General features: G+C 36.3%; 1 protein-coding gene across 5 annotated transcripts in view; it reads left to right on the forward strand.

Annotated features, from left to right (window-relative positions):
• ADGRG2 (adhesion G protein-coupled receptor G2) overlaps positions 1 to 19,596 on the forward strand; it is a 57,248-nt gene that overhangs the window by 24,154 nt on the left and 13,498 nt on the right. For 4 of the 5 annotated variants that reach the window (XM_065071968.1, XM_065071953.1, XM_021279881.2 and 1 more), the window contains exons 4-15: positions 5,663 to 5,704; positions 7,055 to 7,093; positions 8,968 to 9,000; positions 9,948 to 9,989; positions 11,468 to 11,515; positions 12,658 to 12,725; positions 14,330 to 14,403; positions 15,443 to 15,482; positions 15,611 to 15,645; positions 17,035 to 17,117; positions 17,784 to 17,844; positions 18,357 to 19,084. In XM_065071968.1, the coding sequence (XP_064928040.1) occupies positions 5,663 to 5,704; positions 7,055 to 7,093; positions 8,968 to 9,000; positions 9,948 to 9,989; positions 11,468 to 11,515; positions 12,658 to 12,725; positions 14,330 to 14,403; positions 15,443 to 15,482; positions 15,611 to 15,645; positions 17,035 to 17,117; positions 17,784 to 17,844; positions 18,357 to 19,084 (1,293 nt within the window). The remainder of the gene's footprint in view (positions 1 to 5,662; positions 5,705 to 7,054; positions 7,094 to 8,967; positions 9,001 to 9,947; positions 9,990 to 11,467; positions 11,516 to 12,657; positions 12,726 to 14,329; positions 14,404 to 15,442; positions 15,483 to 15,610; positions 15,646 to 17,034; positions 17,118 to 17,783; positions 17,845 to 18,356; positions 19,085 to 19,596) is intronic. The other variant, XM_065071935.1, reaches the window with a different exon arrangement.

The raw sequence follows: 19,596 nt of genomic DNA on the forward strand, positions 1-19,596 counted from the left end.
GTGCCTATTTGATGACTCATGTACCACTCTATTTTGTACCTATTAACAGAATGCATGTTTGACCTTCCTTTTCTTTGCTCTTGTTGCCTCCCTCCACTGTGATATCAAAGGAAGTAGTTTTTTGGAAATCAGCCTGCCGGAGAAGAAGTGATTTGATTCACCTCAGTATTTAAAGTACAGCTTTATACAAACAGAACTTTATACAAACAGATAAAGCTTTATTTATAACCTTATTTCCTAAATACCTGTGTAACATCACAGCCGAGTTAAAATACCGTACCTAAATTTTCTGTTAAGAATACTAAAATGAACTGGCCAAAGAAACAGAGCCTGATGTGAACAAGCACTTATATTGTTTTCTTATATTTGCTGCTGTCCAAAACCAGTGAGTCAGAGCAGACTTGAGGTGTCACGAGGGGCACCAAAACATGAAATTGAGATTGCACGTAGTTTTATCCTATAAACTTGTACGATGTGTCTCAAAACCTAACTTAAGCAAAAAGTCAACATGGACTATATATACAGTAGAACAATTGAGGAAATTTTTTACTTGTTACTGTTATTAATGCCATGTGTGACAGGATGGTTCATTTTGGCAGAACGTTTATCCAGCTGCAAGGTTTATCAAATGTTAAAGGGCCCCAATTTCTTAATAGAAAATATGGATTTAATTTAAATATGATACTTGAATGTCATATTTTTGGTGCCTATTTCTGTAAAGAGATGGATTTCAGGAAAGCACCATTTTGAAGTTTTGCCGTTTGGGCTACTCAGTTTTGTTCATAAGACCTGTGAAATGTATTAATGCCAGGCATTTTTACATTATTGTATCCTAGTAACACTAAATACAAATGGATGGTAGTTGCTGCACAGTACTGGTAACTGATGTAATATGTACTGATAACTGTTGCTTATGAGAATGTTTAGAAGAGACATTGTATAGACTTAAAAATGCAGTATGGAATCAATTTTTTGATGTAAAATGGTTTTAATTATTATTTTTTTTTAAGCCAGAAAGTGTATTGTGTATCTATTTTAATAAAATTTCCGCTTTGGAATTTCTGATGGGAATTTTTAATGCAAATTAATTCCCTAGCCTCAATCAAAAAACTTTCAGTACTACATTTTCTATCACACCTTGTTTAGAAAATCTGATTTTTATTAATTTCCTAGTATTTTTGTGTGTATTTGCAAATCAAAACTGATCTCATCAGCAATACACAGTTGTGGTTATCCAATGCCATTCTGTGGTGTCAACCAAGTACTGAGGAATGGGAAGATGAAATTACATAGCCACCAAGGTGTCCCTTGGGATTCTTCCACCTGGATTCTGGTGTTGATCCATTTGTGAGACCTGACACGGTTGAGGTTACCTTTAGTTTGATAGAATAGTCCTGGGTGATAATACAAACTGTTTTCATTTTTGGCTTGTTTTTCAATTAATACCAGTAAAATTTAAGGGACTTCATTTCATAAACCTGTCTTCTAGGACCCAGAGCATCTAAGTCCATAAATGTATGTTTTTATGTCAATAATGTCGTCTGTGTTCCTACAGATTGCAAGGGCTGTTGCTACTGCTGAAGTGTTCAGTACATATTTCATGTCTGGACCTGACTAGAAAACAACTGCCCCTTGCATTCTCTCACTGTGTTTCGTGAGAGGCAGAGGCCAGCAGGCACAACCCTCTTGTTGTACCATTCGCTGCCCCTCCACACCCCACAGACTGGGCAGAGGATGTGTCCATGTGGCAGGAGGCTCTAGTTCACTACAGTTCAGACTTTCTCCTTCTCCTAAGAAAGCACTCTAGTTGCTGTCTCAGACGTGCTCAAAGGATGCTTTCTTCAAAAGTTTAAAGGCGATCATGAAGTGTTAGGTCAAACAGTATTTACTCAGCAGCAACACTGTTCCACAGAGACAGGGGAGCAAGAAGCAGCTGCCAATAACTTAGTTCTTGCACAGTGTTGTTATCTGCAGCCAGGTTCTAGCTGCTTCTTACTCCTCCACCCTGGAAAAACTGAACTGCTTCTGGCAGAGTGAGTTGCGTGAAGACAGGTGAATCAGAAAGGGTGTTGCCTTTCCAAAAATCTTAAGTGTATACTGATCATAAGTTAGATTTGAGGTAGGGAGAAGAAAAGGATATTTTTCATAATTCCAGTTGGAGACAGAACGTTGTACACCGTTGATGCTTTAAGGGCTTTTTCTGTATCCAGTGTCTAAGTTAATGAATAAAAGACATGCAGAGAGTGACAGTGCCTGTGGTGCAGGGACCAAAACTATCCATCCCAATCTTGACAACTGTGTTACAAAGCCTCCATTCTGCCTTTCTTTCCTTTTGGCTGATTTGATTTTTTGAATTCTGCTTTGCTTGGTAGAACAGCTTCAGCAGGACATGTGGAGACCATCCCATCCTAAAAAAGCCAGTAGACTGGTAGTTAAGATCTGTCATACTAGGGAATGCTGTAAACATAAGGCTATTTTGTAGACAGGGCCAGGAACTGATCTCTGTCAGAGCTACATCAGTTTGTGGACCTAGCCTTAAGTACTGTTATTAATGGATTTAGTCTCCTACCAGTCTGGAGCTGTTAGATTACAGTGGTCCCCAGTGTCATACAAAGTCATTATAGGAAATGAAGGTTGTCACTGCAAGTACTGGTTCTCAGGTAAGTTTTTTGCAGCTGTGGTTTGAAGGGATGGCAAGAGTTGCTGAACAGGTTTCATACCAGTGGAACAGTATCCTCTGCCTGCACGGGTGGAATTCTCAAGTCTTGGCTTGGGAAACAGTACAAAGTGATAAGAAGACAGTAAGGGAGTTGCTGCCTTTGTTTCTAATGATGCATGTTTGTAACAGAAACTGGTGCTTATCTCACTTAATGGAGTTGCCTTTTACTTTAGAAAAAAACAGTAGTTCTTGTACGGCCCTATTCTGTCTCCCTTGCAGAAAAAGAGAAAGCAAAGAATAATACTGATTAATGCTACTTGCCTATATTTACTGTTAGGATTCTGAGGAATGTTTTCTATTAGAGAAAAGTATTACTATAATATATAATGCTTTGTTTTGGAATAGGATATTAGGTGTGTTGATTTGGTGATCCTAAATTAACAGTGTTGCAAATAAAATGAGGTTTCATATACATAAGGATTTTCTTGCTCTTACCGATAGTAAACAACCTAAGAGAAAGAAATTTTCTGTTAGTTTGTAACTAGCACACCTTGAGTTATTTTACTTTCCTTTTTACATGTCTTTACTGAAATAGTTTAAATTCAGTAGACTGATACACATCCATTAAGCAAAAAGTATAACTAAAAAGTTATACCTTCATATGTATGATTTTACTTAGAATATTGGTGTTCTTTCTTTTACATAATAAAATTTCTACCCAGGATGCAAATCAACTAAAACTAGCAGCAGCTGTAATCTTTGTGCATATCTCACACCTCACTCAGGAATAGGGACTGGATGGTTTCTGTCTTGTTTATGATTTCTGTCACTTCCCCCTCCTGTTCTTGTGGCTGTCCTGGTGCAGAACAGGCTACCTCTTCTGAGTCTTCTTCCTGCATCCCCTCAAGAGAATCTTCTTCTTCCTTCGCTAACTGGCTCAACCTCCACTTTCATTGTTTCCTCTTGACTGCAGGAGTGACTGTTACGGTTAGGATTGTCTCTGGTTTAGCTGCACTATCCATTTGCATGTCCTTAGATCCAGAGACCCTCTTGCTCCTTTCAGAGTCCTGGCCACAGGCTTTATAGGTACAGGCCAGGCCTCAACACAGCATCACAAGTCTCTGTCTTCAGTGTAAAAGCAAGGCATCCTTCCTTCAAGTGGTCTGCCATTTCAACAGGATTCCATGCCTGTTCAAGTGCAAACTCCCAGGCCATCAGAGGTGAAGACTGCTCTAGGCACCTGCCCTAATTTTCCCACACAAATTGCTACCCAGGAATTTGCTGCCTCAGAACACGTTCCTGTGCGTCATCCCCAACTGGTTCTTTGCTGCAGGTTCCACAGGGATATTTGAACGTGGATCACTGGATTCGGAGTCTGAGGATGGTCTTGTAGACTACCGATGCAGGTGGGCCAGCACAGATGAAAGAAAGAAGGTGTCTTTCTTGAGAGAGTTAGCAGTGGTGGAGAGGTGGTCTGCAGCAACCTAGACAACAGCCAGGTTGCAAAAGATCTGGATGATGGACGTTTCACATGGGCTATGTTGCAGAGGTTAATACAGTACACACCAGTGTAATATGCCAGCGCATTGGTTGGTGATGATGGACTGGACAGATATCAACGTACTAACTGTGGAGAAATTGTCACACCAGCTTTGTCAATTCAAAGAGAATCTCTCTTCTTCATCATCCTTGTAGACCTGCATCTTGGCTGTGGCTAGAGTGTCCCAACAGGTTCAGTGGCTCAAAGACAGTGTCTCTTCCTTCTTGCCCAAACAGCCGGGGTCTCAGCTATCAGTAGTGCTGAAGTAGGTGACAGTACCTTAACTATATGTCGTGGTGTTTTGCCACTTGTTTTTCAAGGCCTAGGATGATGTTTTGAGTGGTGGCATAGATTGCAGGGTACCTTTCTAGCCACCTGCTAGTTGCCTCCACCACGGGAAGCATATAACACTTGCCTTGGTGGCATGTTTGCAATGGTGGTCTGATGTAATCAATCTGCTAGGCCTACCCATATTGATGGCCCAGCCACCATCTTCTATTCCTGGGAGGTTTTAGTCACTTGGCTCACTTGATTACGGCACACATTTCACATTCATGGGTAGCCTGTGCAGTAGTTTCAGTTGTCAGATCCACACCTTGCTGCATCTCTCCTTAGGTGTCCCTAGGGACATGTTTCATGGGCCCATTGAGCTAGAAATAGTTCACCTTTTCATTCCCAGTGCAGGTTCTCCTGAGCTGCTTCATTTATGGCAGCTTGATCTATCTGCTCATAGAATTATAGAATCATAGAATAATTCCAGTTGGAATTATTCCCTAGGGCTTCTTGCCACATGATATCATTGTTTAGATGTTCTTTGGTGGTACAGCACTTGAGCTTGTGGGCATCTACATGATGTATGTGCACATAATGATATAGATATATTCTCAAAATACATCTCATGTTATTTGTAAATATGTATGGAATAAAGCACCCCTGTCTTACCCAACTCACCTGCCCTCTGCTTCTTTTTGCTTTAATTTATCTGGTTTTCTTTGTATTAATAAAATTTCTCTTCTTGAATAATACATAAGTATGTCTTTTCCACATTTTTTGCAAAAATAGCTGTGTGAAAGCACAGTTGTGTGTACCTGTTATGTTTTTAGTTGTTGCTTTTTAGTCTACTTCTCTCAAGCCAATGTGCTGAAAGGGTTTCTGAAGGCATTGCCAATGGAAGGGCAGTGGAAAAGCTCACAGCCTAATCTGTGTCTTCCAAAAGCATAAAAGTAATAAACTGAGTAAGAAATTGAACTCAAAAGAGTTCACCTTCCAGCTTTCAAAAAGACTCAACACACATTTCTCAATGGATGCAAAGTAGTTTTGCAAACCAGCTTGAATTGAGGTGAGTGGCACATGTAAAATAGTTGTGTTTTTAAAAGTGTGTGTGTATGTATATTTATATGTGTGTGTGTGTGTCTAAATATATATAAAAACTTCTGCTCCTAAAAAATCTTTTTCCTTTATAGTTGAGACTACTGCTACGCTGCCTGGCAGAAAACAGATAACAGGTAATGAGGTTCTTGGTAGTATTTTTCCCATTGTTCTTTTATTTTAGAAAGTGCATAGGAAAATTTTTACTGCTGTTACTTTTTAATTCATGGAGATAGTTAAGAATATGTAAATCCTTGCAAATTAATTATCCATATAATTCTTATGGCTTATTAGCATATTTCATGGTGCAAATAGCATCACTGATTTTCCAGAGAAAATTATAATAGGTCACTGAGATGACTCTGATTCTCCTTTCATTGCAGAAATTATGTTTACATTTATCCTTTGGAAAGAAGCTATTACTAGTTTTCAGTAAGGCAAGCAAAATAGTCTGAGCAAGGAATCATGTGAGTGATTAGCCTTTCAGAAACTCCTTGTTTACTATGTTTAACCAAAAAAAATGTTGGTTTTCCACAGAGACTTCTGGTTTCTCTGACTTTTAACTCTCTACAACAATAGGAAAGGCTTTACAGTATAATTATTGTATTGGAAGTAACATTATAGGATGACTTTTGAGAGAGGATGTTGAAATACCTTAAGTATATTTTTAAATACTGTTTCATATTTGCAGCCAGCTTTTAGATTATATTTCTTTGGTAACTGTGACTTGACTTATCCAGGGCACTATCAAAAACCACTCACTGAAACGGCTAACTTTGAAGTTGCTGTGTGAACCAGATATCAAATTTCCTAATTTATTTTTGATCAAAATACTGACTGTAACAACATCAAAGATTTAGTGGGTAGTGTTTGCTATATAAATATTTAGCTGGCTCCTATCAAGATCAGAGGTTCAAACTTGAAGTGAATTAGCTTTTTGTAATGCTGCTTTTTGCAGGATAGAAAAGAGAACAGATATGTGTGGGGCAAATTTTAAATTACAAGTCTCAGAGCTTTTATACGAAGTCTGAGAAGAGTTCTTCATACCCAGCTATAGTCACCTCGTTATGTATGCTTGATTTGCATTTCCAGAATTAGCAAAACACTCAGGACAGGCATGCAGCTTTCAGGCTAGCATAGCACATAGCTTGGGGCAATGATCTTTGCTTTCTTAACATTATACAATGTAAATTATCCAGTATTTGTTCAAAATAAATTGTCTTCAGTAAAATGCTATTTGAATTCATTAAAATAGTAAATTTTTTTTGGTCAGAGATTGTTACATATGCCTTTTTTGACAACCTGGAAGTGGTGTTCTTGTAAGCAGGTGTTGCCCTCTTCTGGTGAACACAGTAAACTTGTGTTAATGTAAGGAAAGGCTGCTGAGGATGATGATGTATGTATCGAAACTTCATTATGGTCCTTTTCTTCCCTCCCCCCGCCCCCCTCCCCCCCCCCTTTTTTTTTTTTGGTAACTGAAACAAAAGATGCAAATTCAGATGACTCAGCTGCAACAACCAGTTCTGGTAAGAAAATCAGGACTTTACTGATTATTGCAATGTTTGTTATTTCCTGTTAGATAAATCTGCCTTTGTCTGAGGTAAAGCAGCAAAGTTGTAATGTAAACGAATTCCAGCATTTCGTGTTTTCATTGTTTATTTTTTGAAGAGAAAATTAATTTATTTTTTCTACTTTGTAATGAAATAGCAAGCCTTAAAAGTGCCACTCATGGTTTGTGGCAGTGTTGCTTGGGGATGAAGTAGGTGCAAGTTGCTTCATCAGGAACCTTTTGTCCAGTAACCTGAACAGTGAACAGTTTGCAGAGATGGCAGAGGAGGTACCTGTAAAGAGAGCTACCTTCCCTCTCCTCCTATCCTAGCAGATATGCATGTGTCAGCTGATGCAGTGTGGTATACTACACACACAGACACACATGAGACTCTTAATTTCTGAGACCAGAGGTGATGAAAATCACCTACGAAAGCATTTTTGAAAAATGAAGGATGTGGACATGCAGCAACAGCTGTTTGAAAACCAGTTGCTTTCTTGCTTAATGTATACTGACATATCATGCTCTGGAGAAAAGGAATAATAGCAGACACAAACACGCATGCTTGTGTTCTTTTACAGATACAGTCTTTCTCTGGGAATTATTCATCTTTAACAACTGCAGCCAATTCAATATTTTTTGTAGTTTATACCAAGCCAAATAATACAGATGAAGTCAGCACTTAATTTTCACTCTGATTCCTCATATTTTGGCTGCTTGCTAGTTGCCTTTGAAAATTAGTTGTCTTCGGGATTGTTACTTAAGAACTAAATATGCTTATCTTTTGCTCAGTGTGTGGAATTAAGAGGTCATTCTTGAAAAGGCTCAAAATGGCTAGCCTACTTGAAATAAATATACCAAAAAGAAAAACTCCCTTTCCCTTTCCATGTGATGAAATAGATTGCTTTTTTTCTTGATATGCAATTATCTTTATGCAGAGCCACCAACTTTTTCTTATTATATGTAAGATATTGCTTCTAATGACAGTGGTGCTTTTAGTAAAGAAGCTTAGAAAGTATAATGTTCTTCTGTTATAAAGGTGCTCTGGCCCATTCTTAAAAAGGCACTAAGTTGTCATATCGGAGTGATATAAAGCGGTCCAACCACTAATATGCCTACTAAGCACGCTGTTCCTGAGCAATCCTTACATTTTCTTCTATCCTCTTAATGTAATTTTCTTTTTTTTAAAAAAAAAAGTAGCTAAAAAACCCTTGCATCCTCACTCTGTTTTATTTATGTATGGTTACTGGCAAAAATATTTTTTTTGGAATGACAGTTTGCCACACACTGTGTGTCATCTCTGCTCATGAGTGTTGTGAGTTGGTGCTTGGAAAGGTCCTTGGGGTGAAGCAGTTGTTGCTGTCGGACATGCCAAATTCTTCTGCATTTTCTGAAAGAATTAAAACAATAAAAGGAATTTATCTGAAGGAACTTGATTACCAGCTGTTCATATTCAGATACTCAGATTTTTTTAAAAATGTGAACATTTTTCCAAATATTTCTACTGAAACAAGGTGAACATTCCTAACAAATACTGCAGTTGTTCTTAAAACAGAAGTTAGATAATTAAATTCAGTTCCTCTTCGAAGCTTTGCATGCTTGACATTTTTTCTCTAAAATTCATGGAAATAAAATATTAAATTAATAATTTCCACTTTTGTACTTATTTTCTCTCTTTTTTTTTTTTTTTTCCTCCAGAATCCTCTATTATTACTTTTATCACCTATCCTATTAATCCTTCAGGCAAGGTTTTATTAATGTTTCTCTTATTTAGATTTAGAGTTAGCTATTTTAGATTTCTTTAGATTTTTATTTTTATTGCTCTTACTGTTATTAATTTTTCTTCTTCAGATATGACTTCAGAGGAGACTACACAAACTCCAGGTGAGAATTAACATGAAGAGAGTAAAGTGTGAAGGGAGATCTTTGCTGCATTCATGAAAGTTTGCTTTTTTTTTTTTTTTTTAATAACTGGGGTTTGTTTAGTCCAAATTCTTTTCTTACGTGATCTTAAAATTTGTATTATCTCCGATCTGTATTTGAAGTCTGCATGGGCAGGGTTTTGAAGCAAATTAAACTGACTCTGAGCTGTTAACCTTTCTTTTTTATTCAAAATATTACATTGCTTACCAAAGCCCAAACTGGGCATATTTATTTTTAGCAATTTTGGGGTTTTTTTTGTATATTTATAAATAAAATGTTTTCTATACTTTCTGATACTGTTTAAAGTATTTTACAAAAGTAAAATATACACACCATTCCTTAAAGACACTTAAATTATGCATGTTCTTGCAGTAAGTTGCCAAATAGGATCAGTAAAGACTCAATCAGAAGAACTTGCTACTCCTTTTTCTCCTGATGTTTGCATTTGAAAACAAGGAGTAGGTCCATCTCATTATCAGATTCCTACATGTCTGTATATGAGCTAGACATCCTGCTGTTCTTCATAGCTGATGGAGAGCAAGACACATTTATGGAACACGAATAATCTTGTGCTGAAGTGCCCGTGTAGAATAGGTTAAATGGGAATCACACCTTAAAAGCACCGCTTTCTCCACTGAATAACAGGGAGCCTGGAGTAACTGGCTCACATGGGGACATAAACATTTGATTGGATGGATCTCATTCTGAATGCTGCTTTTTCATTTCCCATGCTGACAATAACTTAATTCCCTTACAAATGGTCAGGTGTTTACACTTCTCCTGGGGACACTGCCTAAAGCAGAAATTAGGAAACTTATTTTTGTGACATATATTTCATAGGCTTTTAAAGTTAAAATGTGAAAAATTAATTTTAAAACTTTTTTTGTTTTTTTTTTTTTTTTTAACAGAACCTCTTAACATCACTGATTATTACTCCACCATAGCACCAGGTAGGATTCGTATATCACCACTGACCTTCTTTTACACTCCTCAGAATTTGAGTGTGTGTGAGTTCAGGAAGTCTCCTCCCAAATATTTTTTAATAAGATTTTTTTTTTCTTGGTATTATGGTGTGTTGTATTAGCAGTCTGTCTTACTTTGCATTGATTTCCAGTCTGGTAGAAGGCCTAATTGTGCAATGCTTGCCTAGATGGCCACATATAGAAGAGTTTGGTTGTTTTGTAATTCAGAGCAGCGGGTTACCACACGATGTAAGAAACAACCTCAGGGACCACGTTTACTTTAAAAAAAAATCCTTATGCTTTTCAGTAGATCAAAGCAGACTTAATCCAGTCATGATGTTCTTTCTCATGGCAGGTCCAGTCTGTAGGGGTAGGCTGAATTTAATTTTATTATTATCCATGTGAGATAGACCAATTAGAATGTATTTGTACTGAATTAATGTAACTGGTGGAAGAACTGGCATGAGACCATCCTGGCTGGTATACTGGCTAGTATAATTTGAGTGTGAATGTGACCTACAGGAAGTTTGCAGCTGTTACCTGAAGATCTTTGGGGGCTGGATGCACTAGTGATTTTTCATCAGTTTTTTTATCCTCCACACTACCTATGTAGGCTGATGTTACCTTTTACTTTTGTGTTACTCTTGGGTTTTGCTTTGGGGTTTTATAAGTGGTTTTGTTCTTTATGTAGTTAATAGTTTTGTCAAACTCAGTTATTTACAAACATTTTATTTCTTTAGGGATTGTTTAAAAAGAGTAAAGTGCTGATACAATTTTCATAACTATTTCACTGACAACTGCCAACACAGAAGGGAAGGCAAATTTATTTGAATCTGATCTGCTGTCTGAATTTTTTTTTTTCTAATAATTTGAATATTGCCACCAGCTCACTATCTGTACCCTCTGATGGCTGTTTGATGATGGTGGTAAAATTAATGAAGCATCAAGCTATAACAGGCAAACATTTGTACCACAGAAAAGAAAGTAAAATTCCCATCTTATTTGGCACTATCTAATGGTAACAGCAGAAAAAATAGCATTTATTTTTCTGTTAATGGATGCCAATCTCTATTCTTATACCAAAATATGGTGTTTATTTTGAACCGTTTTGCCGTCCTCAGCGTAACTGAGCAATCTACTTAAGTAATATAAGGAAAATTGTGCTTCCACATTGTTTTTATGAACAAGAGTAGGTGTTTTGTCTTGGATGCAAATATCTTTCCAGTCTTCTATTTTGATTTTATACAACAGAGCCAGCTGTTTACAGTACCTTTAATTCGGGATCAGTGTTATTTCTTTGCAGTGTAGGTAGTATTAAAAATATGGGAGTAGCCAAAAGCTTTCTAAAAGGTAAAGGCCTTTACATTTAAAACATTGAAATGATTGTAAATATATATGTTTGTCAGTACTGGTTTTAAGTTCAGCTTTTTTACTCACTAGATTTTTTTCCCCCAAATAAACTATAGCAGAAGAAACCATTTTATGCAACATAACACCTGCCTGTAATTTTTCAGGTTAGTGGTTTCCCTTTTTTTCTTATAAAAACCATGTTCAAGTATCTTCCATTCTGATTAATGAGGCGACTTTTAGTTGCTATGTAAAAGCTAGCTCTGTAATAAATATTCTTGTGAATTTAGAGAGATTTTGTGTAAGTTCTAAAACATTATTATAAAATATTGGGGTTTTTTATTTAAAAGTAATATGTAGTCTATTGTATTTTTGATCTTTGGTTTCTTATCAAATGACACACAGTTGCAGACAAGAATTACAAACCTGAGAAAACAAGAAATTAGTGTGCTATGGTAGGCACTAATATCTGCCATATTGAGCCTAACTCTGTATCAGGAATAGAAGTTGGACTAGTGTTTAGGAAAATTACTGTAAAAGTCTGCATGTGTTTTGAAAATGTAATGTGACAGAACAGGTAAACAAAGGAAAATTGAAGGGGCACTGCAGTTTCCTTTATGTGTGTTAACAAAGATGTAGTAAACAAAGATTTTGTTGAAATGTGTTGCTGCCTTCCAAAACACTTTGATAAAGAGTTTCCATGAGAAATGCTTTAAAAATGAAGTCACTTCTGCCAAGTAGGTGTATGCTGAGTACTTTATAAATTAGAAAGAGGCAGAATAAGTATCTGCCCCCCCGACCCCGCCTTATAAAGTTTACCTACTGGTTGACACGGTAAACTGCTAGGTGATTTGGGTGGAAGTTCCATTTTGTCTCCAAAATGGGCCTACCAGCTGTCAAGGACTGTTGAACAATGCTCTGAATGATGGTATCCTGAAAGTTCTTTAATCTCCACAGGAATAATTTTCAGAGCATCATTTTACCTTTTCCCACAGAGTTTATTCTCATTGTGGGAGCTGAAGTTGTATTAATAGAGGGGAAAAAAAAAAAAGAACTAGAAGGAATTTAAGAGACAGCCAGCAAAAATAAATTAAATAACTTTCCAGAAAATAACGAAGTTATTGGACTACTTGGTGCAAATATAAGTTAAAAGATGGAGGAACAATTGCAAAAATACTGAATGATCAGAAAAGCTAGTGTTCTTATTTCCCTTCTACTGTAAAACAGGACTGTGAGTTTTTAAATACTCAATTATATATAATGTGGTTTAGCATTGATTTTTCTTAACTTTTTTGCCTTTTGTTTTTAGTGTTCTATGTGGGCAAGGTAAAACTTCACACAAATGAAGAAAGTAACACGTCACTAAATGTAGAAATAGTAAGTGTTCCCTCTTTTAAAACTTTATTGTAAGGAAGGTTTAAATAATTTTCTTGGTCTGTGCTTAAAATACTGATACCCTGATATGATTCTTATTATGTCCTTTGTAGTTTTATTTCAAATACAGTTTGCAGTACAAATTAATGTTTGCTGTAGAGATATTTACCCTTAAACAGCTGATTTACAGCTAAATTTAGAATTCCAGATCAGTAAACTTCCTGCAGTCTGGGCCTATATTCTCTACATAGCCATTGAAAGGAGAGAGGAACTGCCCAATTAAGAATCTGCATTTAGAGACACAGGATCTTCCTTTGGAGATGAATTTAGGCACTTTACTTTAGAAAGCGAGCATCATTACATGGCAACAGCATGGGCATAAGTTCTGTTGAGTTGCATCCTGTGAATAATTCCTGTCGAGACTTTTATAAATAGGGTATTGTTCAATGCTTTTTGGCATGTGATTAATCAGTTATTAATTTGCAATAGGCCTATGTGATATGAGTGTGTCTACTTATGCAACACAACAGAGGTTGAAGAGAATGATACCATGCAAAGCAAGGGCCATATAGATAATTCAATATTGAAATAATACTATGAGCATGAGTATGTTCAGTTGTTGTAGATATAAAACTGAAGGGAGAAAACAAACACACACACACAAAAAGACATTCTAGTGTAAAAGACCTTGTGTCTTTCTCCTACACATCTGTCTGCTCTCAGTCTGAGATTTCACTTGCCAATCTTTGCATACATGGCAGTAGACAGCAAAATCACTGTAGAGAGCTTCTGCACAGGTGTACGTGGGGTACTGCGTTTGGGCAGGGGTAGGCCCCTGGCAAGAGCCACCTCTGCATTATGTTGCATTTCAGTGGTGATAATGCCTACTGAAACCATCCCAGTGTATTAACATTACATGTAACAGCTATTAGAAAAACAGGTTTCCTCTCTCTTGAAACTCTTTGACTTTTTAACAGAATATTTTGGGTAATGTCAATACCATATATGTTAGATGACGTTTTTGTCGTGGTGATTGCTGCTTGCCTGAAATATAAAAATATCCAGTAATGGTGGCAAGCAGAACATGAGAATCCAGATCTAGAAAGGGCCTTTAAATAAACCTTGGTGTATCCACCAGCCCTAAGGCTACATCATATGTATCTAGAACATTGCTGCCACATCTTTTACCTCAGTTCTTGACTTGTTACTCCCAGGATTCTGTGTTGTCTGTTATTTAGGTCACTTATGGAGCTTGTCCCATTGCTATGCTTAGAGTTAAAAAGTTTGTTCAGTGTCTGGTCTAAACTGTCTTTGTTGCAAACTAAGCCAAATTCCTCTTTTTCCAACATGAGATACGGCAAAGTCATTATGCCCCATATCTTTCACAAATCAGATCCTGTCATTCCCTCTATACTAGATTAGCCAATTCCTTCTGTAAGTTGTGACAACAGTGTCATGGTAAATACTTGTTGAAGTGTATTAATGAGAAAATGTGCTTCTTATCTTCGGAATTTCAGACTGTTAAAATGTATGAAATGAACATAAGTTTCTTTTAAGTCTAAAAATTACTGGTTTTACTTAGCTATGGGAATCTTTGTTTCTAACAGATTAATAACATGACCACTGACAATCAAGTTACAAAGTTAATTACAATTCCAGCACCTACCCTACAACAACTGAGGTAATTTTGAATAAGGATTGAAATCTTTGTTATATTTGAAAAAGATTGAGACCTTACATGTGCTTAGCAGGTGCTTCACTTTGCATTATTCCTGCACTTTATAAACCAAAAATTTCTTTAACGTGAAGTTCATATTGGTTACAATACTCTTCATTTTGTTTTGTGCCACTGGGCTTTGTTTTAGGAAACGGTACACTTGCTGATTTCCTTTTAGGTCTTTCAGTTTTCTTGGGGTTCAACAATGCCCAAAGACCTTGGTTTCTATATGGTGCCGATCTTAATAATAGTAGCAATAGTTATAGGAGAAGTAATGGTAGTAGTAGTAGTAATATCTGAGGGCATGAGTTGTGGGTTGTAGAGAATACCAGTCTGGCTGCTGATCTTCATGAATAAATGCTTTGCATAATTTCAGGTATTTGGTCTTCCTATTAGGAAATTACTAAGAGAACTTCCATAGTTGTATGTTTTTTAATACGTATTTTTGGAGTCACAGCTATAGTTTTATTTTAGCGTAGTTTCTTCTTTCACAGCGTTTATGAACATGGATTTAAATGAGTGAATATTTACTACTGTTCTCAAAACTTATGCTGAAAATTAAAAATATGTACATAAGCCAGCAGGTCTTGTTTGTAGAAGAAATCTATATTTCTTACTCATTCTGTTTTTATGGCTTGAGTATTAATTTAGAATTCTGTTCCAAATGCTTGCCTGCCAAAAGGCAACATTAAGATTTATCTTTTGCTCTTTTAAAGAACTTTTAAAGAAGTATATTGATGTTAAGATATGTGAAGAGAGACGTTTAAACTTAGTTTATAGAGTGCCTAATAAAAGACAACTTTTAAAATGTTTAATCCTTTGGAAAGTGGTTTTACAATATTAGAACTGGCATGATTTTAAGAAAATGGCTGAACAAATAGAAAAATGTTTTTGTTTTGTGTTTTTTTTCTCAGTAATTGCTTGTTCTTTTTGTTATATTGTTGTAATTGCCTTTAGAAACGTACATAGGAATCCTTCATAATGGTAACTTTTTATTTTAAAGAATTTCAGAATTCAACAAAACCTTGCAAGCAGTAAGTGAGGTAAGATTACTAATTGTTAGTGTTTGGAAAACTCTTTTCCAACTTATTTCTGATAATGTTGTTATCTAAGCATCACTCCTGTTTTCTCCTGACAAAACAATTTTTTCTGTTTTCACTTGTCATTACAGTCCTACGTTATGGAATGCAGTGCAGAAAACCAGAGGTTTGTTGTTAATTTTTTAAATGCTCATATATTTAAAAGCTCATGTATTATCTTGTGATATATCAAGTACGAATGGCTATGTAACAGAAGAAGAAAAAACAGACTTTCTAGGAAGTTAAGTTAGAGAAACAAACTGGAGAAATATATGTAGGCTGACCCTGTTTTCTCCTAGCATTAGTGATTTTATTTTTATTTTTTTAAACCAAACTGTATTGCTTTTCATTAATCTTCCGATGAAGCGCGGGCTTGACTGCCATATGTCTTCTGCATCTTTGTGTTAGCTGAGTCATATAGCAACCTAACCACTAAAGCTGAGGTGATTTGGAATCACCAGGCTTCAAGATCTTGTGAATATGAAGCAGTCTTTATGAGGAAATTGCTTTGGCCATCCCACGTTGCTGTTCTTTGGCTTGGGAAACCAGGCATCCTCAGCAGAGTGGAAGCCTGAGAAGGTAACAAGTTCAGAGTTTGGGAGCCATAGGGTATCAGAATAGCAAGGCTACTCCACAGAGGTGATCCTGGAAATTCTGAAATGTAGATAATGCCTGTCAATTTAATTGTTCCTTACCACTAAGTTGCTGGTCCTTTAAACTGATCAGCTTGGAAACACCATGTTATAAAAGAAAATAATAACTTCCTTTCCCCAAATACCTGAATTTGGTGTTTATCATCCTGGGTTTATCAAACCACTCAAATAGTAATAGACAGAAAATCAGATCACACCTTCATGTCATATACTGGCAGTAGTTAGGGCACTCTTTTCATTCTTGTTAGCTGAAAAGAAGCTTCACTTCATCTTTAATGTGTGCTGCCTTTTCATTCACTTGTGTGTTTGAGTTCGCCGAACATAAAGAATTCTTACTACAGGTTTGCTAGTTTAGGCAGGGTTTCATGTCATCAAACGATAATTGTTAATGTGTAGGTACCTGATTAAGTGGATCATTTTAAGTTTTCTCTGAAGTCAGGAGAGAGAATACTGGCTTTCTCCAGGTGATGGAGACTTCATATAGACTGACATAGCCACCTAGGACACTTGCTAGTTCCTCTATGGAGTTTTTTTACAGTAACAGTGAAGATTAAATTATTATCTTCACAAAATTAACAATTCATTAATGGATAGCATTGGTTAGGGAGGACTCCATTTAAGCATCAACAGTGTCTGTAGAGAAAAAATAAGCTGTCACAAACTGATGTATTACTCTTCTATTTAGCCTGGCATAATGTTTCATGTGCATTAAGAATATCCCCAAATCTGAAAGACCCTAGGAAAAATGTGCTTTCAAACTTAGCATTTGTGAGAATGTGCTTTCACTTAGCATTTGATGTTAATTTCAGGTGTCATAAAGATGACACAGATCTGTTTCTTGAGTCTTTTTCTTCTCATTATAGTATACACTGCGATTTCATAATGAAGCTGACTGAGAGAGAGAATATAAGCAGTTTGACTGACAAAGTAAAATTAAGCCAACTTGGTAAGTTATGCTTTAAACACAGTCTTGTAACAGTTACCCCTTCAGATTAAATTTCATATATTTACAGGTCACCATCAAGTACCTAAAAGAAAAAAATTATGATTATTTATAGATAATTTTTGTTAAATAATATAAATAGATAAAAAATGGAGCCTTATGATTTTGGGGTAGGGAAGCAGAAGATAGAAATATGTCTTGAAAAAACTATGGTATAAAATTTCTGACTACATTAATAAAACAGACTTTGAAAGGATTAGGTGTAAAATTACTTGAGAGCATAAACACGTTAATGAAATGGTGATCTGAATTGAAAAGCTTATAAACTAGCCAAGCTTCCTCAGTGATATTGTGATAGAATGAAGTGGTGACTCATACAATTTGTCTCTTTGTTTCAAAAGATGTAGCTTTGCATTTTGGTTTGTTTACAAGAAGAGAACTCTATACTTGCAAGGCATGGAGCAAAAATCTGAGGGTATCGCAATATTCTGACTGGTCAAAATGTGGTTTGCAAATGTCATTTCAGAAAAAAACCTCAAAATAAATTCTGCAATATGCACTATTGTTTAAAAAACATAAACCACATGCTTAATTGAATATCCTACTTAACATTATTAGCATTTTTTATGCCTCAGGATGAACTAGGTTAATGCTTCTTTCTCATCTCAGAGCGGTGCTGCTGTTCATCAGTGAAGTATTGCTCCTTGACTGCTGAAGAATTACAGATGTAGTATGTATAAATACAAAATTTGACTTGCTTATTTCCTAATGCATTAATAGAGTCAAGTTCCATGTTGCAGTGTAATAGCTAGGAAGGAGTCTACAAGAACAACTTGACAGGCATTTTCCTGTATATCTCCCTCCCCATTCCTCCATGTTCCCCTTCTCTCCCTTCTTTTCCCTTTTTTTTTTTCCTTCTCCCTGTTCCCCACATACACACACTTTTTTCTCCCCTGATGCAGATAGCTTTTGTGTTCAGCATCAAGTCACCTTCGGAATAGGCAGCAAAGGTAGCAGTAGTATTTATGGACATAGTTAACATAGTTAACAACTACAGCAAAATAGAAAGTAAGAACCCTCAAAATATTATGGAATTCATATTTATTACTAGAGCATGAAACATGCAATGTAGTAAGTCCATAAAATGAATATATATTCCTCTATTATAATGTGCTTTCTTTAAAATATAAACAATGCTAAATTTGACGTGTATTTCTGTGCTTTTTTTTTTTCTTTTTCCAGTATTATACAAGTACCACCTCATTCTATATGGGTTCCTTTCCCTCGTTCTCCTTCTCTCCCTAAAAAGATTCCCCCCAAATCTAACACTTTTATTTCCCCCACTATGCTTTCTAGCAAACAAAGCCCCACAGTTAGACCACTGATCCCACCATTCACAGAAACTGCTTTTTCTGGAACTCTCTCCACATCTCCCACTACAAATCCTCTCTCTGAAACTTCTACCTCATCTTCTACTGAATCTTCTGTGTCTTCCACCAGTGTTACCACTACACTTTCCTCTTCTGAGTCTCTTGGCCAACCTACCATTCCAACTTTTCCTTCCATAGCTTCTAATAAATCTGTCACTGCTTCCACACCTGAAACAAAATCTGTCACTAATGCTGCTTTCTCAAGTAAATCTGATACTGCATATCTTAGCAAGCCTATTACAATAATTTCTCCTTCTGTAAATTTCACTAAACCTTCCCCTTCTAAACTTCCCTCCAATCCTCCAATAGCAATTCCCCCCTTTGAGACTACCACCAGATGTCTTTCACAAATTCACCCTGCTACAGATTCCACCCAACCTGTTTCTGGTAACAAAAGTGTCACTACAGCACCTATTCGTCCCCTTACGCCTTTCACAATAACTTTGAGCCCTACTGTTAGTTCTGTCAACCATTCTGTCTCAGCTTCTCATCCACATTCTACTGCTGATGGCCACAGTAACATGCCTAATGGGAACACAGGTAAATATGACAAAATATGACAAGTGAAATTCTTTTTTTATTTGAATGCCATATACTGAATTTGCTTTTAAACTTCATGAACAAGGTTATAGATATGAGCTGTGGCCTTGCAATTACTGTGAATAGCCTGAGACAACTCTCATGAAGTGTATAGTTATTTTAAAATACATTGTGATGCCTTTGGCCATGATGAGTGATACCTCACCCTACAAATTCATTTATCTTGATTTTTTTTTCTACTTTCAGGCATCCAGTGGCTAAAAATCCAAAATAATAGATTCTTTAACACCACTAATGGTCTGATGTGAGAAACTTTGTAATCAATAAAAATAATGCTGCCCATTTGAAACCTCGCTTTATGTTTTAATAAGATTTAAAGTATTTGCAAAGTAGCTGATAGGGAGAAAAAGGGATTCTGTCTCACATAACATGTTGAGAGTCTTTACAAGTTGTGATGAGGTTTATTGGTCAAGAAAACTGCTTAATTTTTCTGCTTGTCAAAGCTTGCTTCC

Source organism: Columba livia, chromosome 1, assembly GCF_036013475.1.
Source record: "Columba livia isolate bColLiv1 breed racing homer chromosome 1, bColLiv1.pat.W.v2, whole genome shotgun sequence".
NCBI classification, from domain to species: Eukaryota; Metazoa; Chordata; class Aves; order Columbiformes; family Columbidae; genus Columba; species Columba livia.